We start from the raw sequence: 11797 nt of genomic DNA on the forward strand, positions 1-11797 counted from the left end.
GGGACATTTCAATAGGCTATTGAACCAAGTGAGCCTATAACAGGCTATTAGTTTTATAGTTTCATTAAAATATGAATGAATGAATGAATGATGCATTTATATAGCGCTTTATTGTGTATTGCTGTACACCCAAAGCGCTTTACAATCATGTGGGGGGGGGTCTCTCCTCAACCACCACCAGTGTGCAGCATCCACTTGGATGATGCGACGGCAGCCACAGGACAACGGCGCCAGTGCGCTCACCACACACCAGCTACAGGTGCAGAGCAATAGTTGCGGTCTTCTTCGCAACTTCTACAATGTAGCTATGAAGACAATTAAATTATTTACACTTATTATATACATTGTGCTTTTTAAATTTAATCAATTGATGTGCATTAGATGATGAATTGAATAGTCCCCTCTTGTAGGTTATGATTTAGTCAACCGAAAATAATTAATGAAGAATTATGAGAGGTTATGCTATTACACATACATTTCTAACATGTAAATTATTGAAGCCAAATACTTACATTTCCCCAAGCTGTTTAGCTGTAGTATTTAGTATTCATAGGCTTAATCATGAAGCATACAGTGGCCCCACTTTTAACTCTCTCTTTATATATTACCCTTATTGTAGATGGATGCATGGAAGACAAGAGTAAGAAGTGCAACCAACACTAGGGAAGGCCATTTTTGTCAGAGCCCTTGTTATTCTTAATTTTGACATTCATTTTCATTTTTACACCAGACAAATATATCGGTTCAATATATTGGTTATCGGTCTACTTGATCTGTAATAATCGGCATCGGCCCTGAAAAACACATATCGGTCGACCCCTACTACACACATGCCTTTAATGCCTTTTAGGGTCACTCTGGAAGTGGAACCACTTGCCAGATTAATGCACAGAAATCCCGCTGCTAGTGACACACACAACAAAGATACTATTTTTGTCAATCTACCAGTTTCCTCTTACTAGGCATTTTATTTATAACCAAAAATGCATTTTAGGTAGCATGGTCACAGTTTCCTTATTCCCTTAGTTCATTCTTTGTGAATCATTTATTAATTTTTGTAACTTTGTGCATGCAAGGCATTTTATTAAGAAATAAATGGCATTTAATTGAAATGTTGTTCATTTTAGTAGTATTTACATCCAAAAAAGACATTTACAGTAATCACTCTCAGAAGTGCAGTTTTTAACTAACAAGCTTTGAGCTGGAATTGTCTTGGCCAGAGTTGCACTGGCTCATTTCATTCAGGCTCCTGTGTGTGGCATCAAGATCACATGCAAAGCCTGCTGCCTATCGCATACTGTTTAAAATGCCCTTTAGAGCTATGTTTTGAGTGTTTATGAGCGTGGCCCTCGGGCATGTGATTGCGCAAGGAATGCAGTGTGAGTGATGGGGCAGGGCTCGTTCAGTCCTGTTCAACGCTCCTGAAATGCAGCTTTGATTTGGGACATTGTTCCTTCATCGCATGTTTTTAAAACTGTATTCAAAAAAGGATTTTTAAAAATAAAATAAGATAATATAAATTAGAAATCGTCATAATTTTATTTTTTTTAAAAAGATTATAAAAATACTGTTTGAGCTATTGCTGGGTAAATCTCTAACCGCATACAAGCGGCACTCCCTGCAGAGCTGTTCGTCATCAGCTTAATTTCTGACATTTGACAAACCTCGATACAATCAGTAGACCAAAGCCCACATAATGTCATCGTTCTCTCAGTCACTCCCTTTTCCCCTTACTGTTTGTCCTCAGACTAACGGATATAATGGGATTTGTTTACTTTTAATCATGATTTGGCTTGGAAAAGAATACAAACTGTCTGAATTGCCTAGGAATAAACATGAAACGACACATGGGAATTTTTTATCGTAACATTTTTGTCCCAAGTGTCATTTGTTGTAAGAGACTGGCAGTTTTGCTGAATATTACTATACATGAACTAGAGGTTTATTGCATGAATACATTGAAATGTAAAACAAAATAATGAACTTTTAGATAGTAACACTTTACAATAAGGTTCAATTAACATTTAGTTAATTGAGTAGTTTATATGAAATACAAATTTTTCTTTGTCAGGTTTCAGTCATATACAGTTCTTATACAATTACAGGTTCAATAATCCATTAAAGAAAATGGTAGTTGAGTTTAGCCTGTAAACACACATCCATTCTAGCACCAATTTGATACTCAAACTTCATACTTCTGCAAGTTCAGTGGTCTTCAGTTAGTTATCAGTCTATATTTCCTGTACCAACCAATTTCTAACATTGTATGTCAAATTAGCATTTAATATAAAATAGGTATAAAAAACAATTTCTGCATGGACTTTGGTTATATTGTAGACTGTTCTATGATGAATTTAACTTTAAGAGATGTTATTTTATTCATCGAATCATTTCTGTTAACACTGTTGTTGATTGTGGTGTTCAACGTGTTTTTGTGGACAGCGTAAGACTTCCGTTTAATAGAGTTCTGAATCGTCTCGGAGGTGAAGTAATAGATCACTGGGTCAAAGCAACAGTTGGTTACGGCGATGCAAAATGCAATTGGATAAATTGTTCGGACCACTGACTCCACAGTGCAGTTTGTAATAACCTGACTTCGGACCAGCGTGTAGAAGACTAGATTGACATTGTACGGAATGAAGCAAAAACAGAAAATAAGCAAGTGCACCACAATCATACGCAATATCTTAGCCTTGTTCAGCTGCCCTCCACGGTTGATGCTGTCCGGGTGTCGTAAGGTCTGTAGGACCCTCATGGAGCAGATAAAGTTGATCATCAGCGGAATCAGGAAGCCTACGGTTTCAATAAACACCACGACTTTTGATACCTTGGACTTCCACTGAGAGTTTGAGTAGTTTTCAAAACAGTACGTTTCGTTGTTTGTATATGAAGTGGTGTCCATTATGAAACTTGAGGTTAGGCCTCCTGACAGCAGAACCACCCAGATCACAGAGCAGGCGATTCTAGCATTGCGCTTGGTCCTCAACGTTCTAGACGCGAAGGGATAAACGATTGCCAGGAAGCGGTCCATGCTGATGCACGTGAGGAAGAGGATGCTCCCATACATGTTGGTGTAGAACAAGGCCACTGAGATTTTGCAGAGAGCGTTGCCAAAAGGCCACTGACGGTTAATAAAGTAGAACGTCCTGAAAGGCAAGCTGAAGACGAAGAGGGTGTCTGAGAACACAAGGTTCAGCATGTATGTTGTGGTCTCGTTGCGCATTTTCAGTCTGCAAACAAAAATGTACATGGCCACCATGTTGAAGAGCAGCCCAAGAATAAAGACAATACTGAAAACGGAGCTGTATAACACATATTTAAAGTCATCTTTGGTACAGTTTGTGTTTGATTTGTTCTCAGTCATTGTCATCGATTAGAGTTTGGCTTAAAAAGGATTCAGTCAGTGCTTTTAAAGGTCAGAACCAAAACATGAAATTCCATGAAGATCCATGTAAAAGTATACAAATCCAGTGTTTATACACTTGACAAAGCTGCCAGAAGGAGCTTCTTACCACTCAGATGTTCAAAAAGCTCACGTAAGCATTTGCATGAGCAAACCACATCAGTTTACCTTCTTTTTCCTCTCCACAAGGCATGGTGGATGCTTTGCGTGTGGTTGAATAAATAGTCCCCTTGTTTACCGGCACAGCACGTTGGTCTCTAGATGTTTTTTTCCTTCATATCCACAGTTCCAAATTGCTCAGAAGATTCTTGACCTCAGTCTTGAGCCTTCATGAAAGGAGGATCCACACCAGTTGATGTTCTTCACGAAGAAGAATGATGTGAAATTTCCACTAACCAGCCTGGTTTCATTTCAGTTTCTTGTTCCTTTTAATTGGCTTCCCATCGCTGTGTGACTTGAGGCGTGATCATCTTTGTCTCGTCCAGATATTAGTCATAGCCTGTCATTTTGTTGTAGCCCTGTGAGGCTTTTAGAACCCAACCTGCTGTTAAGTCTCTGGTTTACACAATGAATTTGTCTTCATGTGGAGGACCGGAAGGCAGACGAGAGGGTGGGGCTGGAGTTAAAGCACCACCTCTTTATCTGTTGCTCTCTCATGCACGCACCAGACATGAGATTGAGTTGCCTGTAGAGTTCACATTGGTTTGAATGCTTCTTTTAGAATCATGGTTGACGATATTATAGGCAAGCAATGTTTCTGTAATATTAAGAATATACAGTAGAGACTCTTTGCTGCTGTTAGCATAGTAAAGAGGTCTAGCTCCATATCAAAGATTGGTGCCACCTAAACCATGAATCATTGGTCATTACTTAATAAGAAAGATGGTTTGTGCAAAGTGCTTAAAGTATATTATGTAGTTGTATTAATTATTTGTGATTCTCTAGTGCTAGAATGAGCGGTCTTTGAGACTAATTTGGCTTATTTTATAGTTTAAAATCAACATGAATCCCATTGTGAAAATTAGGTTTTTGAGAAAGGCATATGTGATAGTCATACAATATATTTAGTTTTTTTATTTTGGGGCCCTTGATTGTTCAGACCTTTGCTAGAAAGTGGGTTGTCGTATTTGTTTTTGTTTTTGCTTTTCCCTTGTTTCTTTTTGATTATAAGGTGTCTGTTGTATGTGTGTTGTATGCAAGAGCACATTGCTCATCGATTCCTAGGCACTTACAAAGGATTGCCAGTCCAAAGTTCTCACATTTAACTCGACGTGACATCATGCATACAACATATTAAGCAAACTCATACAGCTTGAAAAATAAAGGGAGTGTCAAGTTCATTATACTTTTTGTCCAACCGGTTATTTGAATGAAATTATTTGAGTAAAAAGCTTGCAAATGTAAAAAAAGATTCAGCCTTTTAATTCATTCCTTTTTCCTCTTAAAATTCTGTTTATTATCTTTCAGGTATTAACTGTGTGTGTGAGAAGTGTGAATTATTATTAAATCACCAAGGAAAAAATTTATTATTATTATTTTTTTTTTCATCTGTAAAAGTGTCTTTTTATAGCTTAAAATAATTTGTGAACTTTTTTTACTTTATAAAAAAATTGTGAATAAAATAAATGAATTTATTAATCACATATTGTTCAAATGAAATTTCAAACAGTGCCTTATTCAGTATAACACGCATTGTATTCTCTAATCGGTTCCTCTTTATGAGGCGCTCTCAGTTTCGGATCAGTGATGTAACTCAACATCTTGTTCTTCTGTGCAGGACTCTCCGCTCTTTGACCTCCTCAAACAGTCTCGTGAGGAAGGACCTGGTGAACAAGCAGAGCCCCCCGCGACACTAAACCAACCCCTACATCACAACCACACTGCTGCTGACCTGTAAGTCATCCCTCGGAACTAGACCACATCCTGTTTAAGAGGGTGTAAGAATCAATTCCTGTACTGCTTACCTTTGATACTAGAACTAATTTATATTGAGGAATCAACTCTTTTGGAGTCAATTTCTACCACTGCTTACAGGATGCTGCAAATGCAGCTGCGACGTCTAAAATTAATTTGGGTTAAAGAGGAAATGTGCACCATTCTAACATAGGATGTTGTTGCATAACCAGTGCATGGGAAAGGAGACAAAATCAGAACAAGATCATTTTGCCGATGTGAACCTCACATCTGAATCAACATCTTTAGTGCGTTTATTCTCTCACGCTCAAACACAAGGACCTTACCCTCAGACTTTGACACAAAATACCTCAACGCCGAGTAGCAAAAGGTTTAGCTTAAATCTTCATTTAAAAAGGCGGTATAAATTTCCTTAGATTACTAAATGATTTTATCTTGTGATTTGACACTTATTGGGCCATTTTTAAGGGGATTGTTTAATTGGTGTACATGAGTCTGATTTTCAGAGAATGCATGAGCTGGTAAATGTAAAAATATTTATACATTCATTTTAGTTTATTCTGACAATAAAATGCTTCTGGGATTTTTGAGCCTATAATTTAGTTTTTTTTTTTTTTTTTTTTCCCAGCAAAGATAGTTGTTGAAATGGCTATTGTGTAATTCAAAGTCAGATTAGTCATGCTTCAGTGTATTGCATCAGTATAAGATTAATGTTTCAGGGGGACCTTTTGCGTGAGAACAAAGTGGCGTGATTTCTCTTGATTAGCAAACAAGGAACCAAAAGTCTGGGATTTTTTTTAGGTTGCAAACAAGCTTGTAAGTAAGTAGGCCCAGTTGCTATGCACACAAAGAGAGTGCCTGTTTGTGAGCTGTCGTAAGTCTGTGGTATATAAATATGTTTCTCTAAAACAAGGTCAGCCTCATATGCTAGTTTTGTACAATTGTGGGAAACCGTTGACATTACAGTTCATGCAAATTCATAGACTGTCTGTGTTTTTAAAAAATGCTCAATATACCCTTTGAAATCAAATATCAAACAAATTATGCATGAGCAAACCATATTTAATTTGCTGCTAATCTTCCCCTCCACTGAGTTAACTCCTCCCAAAAACCGCTGTGACTAAGTTAAACTCAATGATTGAATCAGTCTGGTTTCTGTATGAATAATTCTTTTGAACTGGTATTTTTTTAATGAATCTGTTGATCTGATTCTAAAGTTAAATCTAAAGATTGAATGTTTTGTTAATCTCAGTTGTTGTAACGGATACATAAAGATTTTTAAGTTACATTTACATTCATAACATTATGTGTGTGTGTGTGTGTGTGTGTGTGTGTGTGTGTGTGTGTGTTTTACATTGTGTTAAATTGTAATATTTCACAGTATTACTGTATTTCGTTGTTTGTAAAACTTCAAAAACGTTAGATCTCTTAAACATTTGAACAGTATTTTAAGCACTGACATTCATTAGCTCGGTCATTTTTTATTTTATTTCATTGGCAAAATGTGAATGTAATTTGTTGGGATGCCACTAACGACTGTTTTTATTTCTATTAATCTATTGACTAATTTTTCGATTAATCGAAACGATTAATTTCCCACACAAAAAATCAACAATTTTACTTAAAAATATTTTATTAAACGAAATGAAATCCAAATTTCTATGAAGTCCTTTTTTAAAGCAAAAGTGAAGTGCAACACAGACTGCATGAACAAGTGTCCATCTCAGTCCAAATCACTGAAAACAAAGTTCACTATTATAGTGTGAGAATGACAACATATCCATGTGTTCTAGTCTAATAATAATAAAATTAAAATCAAAAAACACTTTTTAAAGGAGTATTTACCAGAAATATTATTTACCAGAATTTTAGGTGAAAAATGTAAATGTGCAGTATTTCTGAAAAATACTTTTTTTAATATAAAATCAATTAATTGGAGATGCTTTTTATTATTAAAATTTAATGGAACAATTAAAATGGAATCCATAAAATATTGGAAAACAGAATTTGGTACTAATAAAACTGTAAAACTCAATTAATTAGACAGGCTTTTTGATTAATAAAATGTAAAAAACTGAATTTGGAAATAAAATGAATTTCATAGGGCCCTATAATTATTTTTTATTTTTTTGTGCTAATAAAAATGGATCTAAGTGAACAATAGCTTTTAAAATGACTTGAAGTACATATACAGGTGCTGGTCATAAAATTAGAATATCATGAAAAAGTTGATTTCAGTAATACCATTCAAAAAAAGATTCATTCATTACACACAGACTGATATATTTCAAATGTTTATTTCCTTTAATTTTGATGATTATAACTGACAACTAATGAAAGTCCCAAATTCAGTATCTCAGAAAAATAGAATATCAATTAAGACCAATGCAAAAAAAATTATTTTTAGAAATGTTGGCCAACTGAAAAGTATGAGCATGCACAGCACTCAATATTTAGTTGGGGCTCCTTTGGCCTGGATTACTGCAGCAATGCGGCGTGGCATGGAGTCGATCAGTCTGTGGCACTGCTCAGGTGTTATGAGAGCCCATGTTGCTCTGATAGTGGCCTTCAGCTCTTCTGAATTGTTGGGTCTGACGTATTGCATCTTCCTCTTCACAATACCCCATAGGTTTTCTATGGGGTTAAGGTCAGGCGAATTTGCTGGCCAATCAAGAACAGGGTTACCATGGCCCTTAAACCAGGTACTTGTAGCTTTGGCAGTGTGTGCAGGTGCCAAGTCCTGTTGGAAAATTATATCTGCATCTCCATAAAGTTGGTCAGCAGCAGGAAGCATGGAGTGCTCTAAAACTTCCTGGTAGACGGCTGCGTTGACCTTGGACCTCAGAAAACACAATGGACCAACACCAGCAGATGACATGGCACCCCAAACCATCAATGACTGTGGAAACTTTACACTGGACCTCAAGCAACGTGGATTATGTGCCTCTCCTCTCTTCCTCCAGACTCTGGGACCTTGATTTCCAAAGGAAATGCAAAATTTACTTTCATCAGAGAACATAACGTTGGACCACTCAGCAGCAGTCCAGTCAAGACGCTTCTGACGCTGTCTCTTGTTCAAGAGTGGCTTGACACAAGGAATGCGACAGCTGAAACCCATGGCTTGCATACGTCTGTGCGTGGTGGTTCTTGAAGCACTGACTCCAGCTGCAGTCCACTCTTTGTGAATCTCCCCCACATTTTTGAATGGGTTTTGTTTCACAATCCTCTCCAGGGTGCGGTTATCCCTATTGCTTGTACACTTTTTTTCTACCACATCTTGTCCTTCCATTCACCTCTCTATTAATGTGCTTGGACACAGAGCTCTGTTTTCTGAGATACTGAATTAGGGACTTTCATTAGTTGTCAGTTATAATCATCAAAATGAAAGGAAATAAACATTTGAAATATATCAGTCTGTGTGTAATGAATGAATATACAAGTTTCACTTTTTGAATGGTATTACTGAAATAAACTTTTTCATGATATTCTAATTTTATGACCAGCACCTGTATAATAGCAATGATGTAATAATAATTAGTTAATAATCAAAAGCAAGAAATCATAGGGTTTTATTGAACTGTTAAAATACATAATGTATTCTAAACAATAGAGCTAATGTAGATTACGCATTACAACAAAGGCCTGCAGGGGTGCCGACGGCCTGACGATTATTATTTATTTATTTTTATTGAACACTTGAAAAAGAACAATAACAATTGTCAACATTGTTAACTCACAATAACATAACAATCCAGGCCTGACGATTATTTTTACACATTACTGTTTAATATTAACCATTTAATTCAAACATACACTTAATCTTTAATATTTCTCCATTTCTTTAGGACAGAAATGCTACAGCCACTGTAATTATATGAATATGTGGACATCAAACCGTGTAAACTCAGAGTGAGGGTTTGAGCTTTTATTTTGAAATCACGATGTATTCTCCTGTGTTTGTGTAGATTTATAAATGATTTACCTTACAAATCTGATGAAATGGCACGCATTGCGTTCCCAGATGAAGGTTATAATAAACACAAACTCACAACAACATGCAGAGATGGAGTATGAGATGCTCCACATGTAAATGAAAACAGTTTCTGTGGAGCTACTGTGAACAGAGCCGCTGTGAGACGCATGTGCTTAACTACACGCATGGAAATAAAGAGCATATACTGTGTTAGAACTGCATCACATATAATTATTTAATTAAATCATAGCTTTTGTGAATTCACAATTATGAATATATTTTAATATATCATGCAGCCTTGGAAAATAGTCTAAAAATGTGTTTTATGGATTCTCGTCCGTGAAATGCGCCACTTCCGGTATTTTGCCGGTTAGTCGGAAAAATGAAGTCGATGATTTTTAAAAATCGACTAGTCGACTAAAATCGACGAATCGTGACAGCCCTAGTAATTTGATAACCTTCTCCCCTTCCTCAGGTATCTGTCTCCTGTGCGGCCGAGCCATCAACCCCCAGCAACAGAGGCCGAGGCCGAGCCTCCCACACCAGGCACCAAAGCACTCCGTTCAAACTCTCTGAGCCTCTTCTACAAAAAATGTAGGTCTTCTGCTCATAAAGGCTGTGTTTATTTTATCAAAAATAAAGGAAAAACCGTCATTTCTAATATTGGTTTCCTATTTTAATATACTTTAAAATATCATTTATTTCTGTGACGCAGCACTGAATTTTCATCAGCCATTATTCCAGTCTTCAGTGTCACATAATCCTTCAGAAATATTCTAATATGCTGATTTATTATCAGTGTTGAATCTCTTGTGCTGGTTAATATTTGTTTGGAAACTGTGATACTTTTCTTTGAATAAAAAGTTAAAAGAACAGCATTTATTCAAAACAGAAATATTTTCTAACAATATACGTCTTTGCTATTACTTTTTATTAGTGCTGTCAAACGATTAATCGAATCCAAAATAAAGGTTTTTGTTTACATAATGTGTGTATATTTATTTATATATAAATACACACGCATGTATATATTTAAGAAAAATGTTACGCTTATTAAATATATTTATATATTATATAATTTATATGAATATAAATATACACGTAAATACAAGTAAATATTTTCAAAATATATGCTGTATATGTGTCTTTATACACGGACCAAAATTATAAACGCAACACTTTTGTTTTTGCCCCCATTTTTCATGAGCTGAACTCAAAGATCTAAGACTTTTTCTATGCACACAAAAGGCCTATTTCTCTCAAATATTGGTCATAAATCTGTCTAAATCTATGTTAGTGAGCACTTCTCCTTTGCCGAGATAATGCATCCACCTCACAGGTGTGGCATATCAAGATTCTGATTAGACAGCATGATTATTGCACAGATCTGCCTTAGGCTGGCCACAATAAAAGGCCACTCTAAAATGTGCAGTTTTACTGTATTGGGGGGGGGTTCTGGGATATCCGAAAACCAGTCGGTATCTGGTGTGACCAACATTTGCCTCACCCAGTGCAACACATCTCCTTCGCAGAGTTGATCAGGTTTTGATTGTGGCCTGTGGAATGTTGGTCCACTCCTCTTCAATGGCTGTGCGAAGTTGCTGGATATTGGCAGGAACTGGAACACGCTGTCGTATAAGACAATCCAGAGCATCCCAAACATGCCCAATGGGTGACATGTCCGGTGTGTATGCTGGACATGCAAGAACTGGGATTTTTTTCAGCTCCCAGGAATTGTGTACAGATCCTTGCAACATAGGGCCGTGCATTATCATGCTGCAACATGAGGTGATGGTCATGGATGAATGGCACAACAATGGGCCTCAGGATCTCGTCAGGGTATCTCTGTGCATTCAAAATGCCATCAATAAAATGCACCTGTGTTCGTTGTCCATAACATACACCTGCCCATACCATAACCCCACCACCACCATGGGCCACTCGATCCACAACGTTGAAATTGCACGCTCCCTCAAAACTTGCGACATCTGTGGCATTGTGCTGTGTAATAAAACTGCACATTTTAGAGTGTCCTTTTATTGTGGCCAGCCTAAGGCAGACCTGTGCAATAATCATGCTGTCTAATCAGCATCTTGATATGCCACACCTGTGAGGTGGATGCATTATCTCGGCAAAGGAGAAGTGTTCACTAACACAGATTTAGACAGATTTATGACCAATATTTGAGAGAAATAGGCCTTTTGTGTACATAGAAAAAGTCATAGATCTTTGAGTTCAGCTCATGAAAAATGGGGGCAAAAAACAAAAGTGTTGCGTTTATAATTTTGGTATATACATAATATATGTGTGTATAGTGTTTATTTATTATGTAAACAAAAACTTTTATTTTGGATGAGATTAATCGCGATTGTTTGACAGCACTACTTTTTATCCATTTAACACATCCTTGCTGAATTAAAGTATTAATTTCTTTAAAAAAAAAAGTGAAAATTTACTGACCCCAGATTTTTGAATAGTAGGGTATATTGTAACAAACAAATTATATT

At 36.5% G+C, this 11797-nt stretch overlaps 2 protein-coding genes across 3 annotated transcripts in view; one reads left to right on the forward strand and one right to left on the reverse strand.

Annotated features, from left to right (window-relative positions):
• Positions 1–11797, forward strand: part of rb1 (retinoblastoma 1) — a 39508-nt gene that overhangs the window by 20524 nt on the left and 7187 nt on the right. For both annotated transcript variants that reach the window (XM_079405396.1, XM_079405397.1), the window contains exons 18-19: positions 5181–5296; positions 9766–9884. In XM_079405396.1, coding sequence (XP_079261522.1) covers positions 5181–5296; positions 9766–9884 — 235 coding nt within the window. The remainder of the gene's footprint in view (positions 1–5180; positions 5297–9765; positions 9885–11797) is intronic.
• lpar6b (lysophosphatidic acid receptor 6b) lies at positions 1922–3966 on the reverse strand. The gene has a single exon (XM_079405398.1). The coding sequence runs from the start codon at positions 3368–3370 to the stop codon at positions 2327–2329; it is 1044 nt and encodes a 347-aa protein (XP_079261524.1). The 5' UTR covers positions 3371–3966; the 3' UTR covers positions 1922–2326.

Source organism: Barbus barbus (assembly GCF_936440315.1).
Source record: "Barbus barbus genome assembly, chromosome: 43".
Classification (NCBI taxonomy): Eukaryota; Metazoa; Chordata; class Actinopteri; order Cypriniformes; family Cyprinidae; genus Barbus; species Barbus barbus.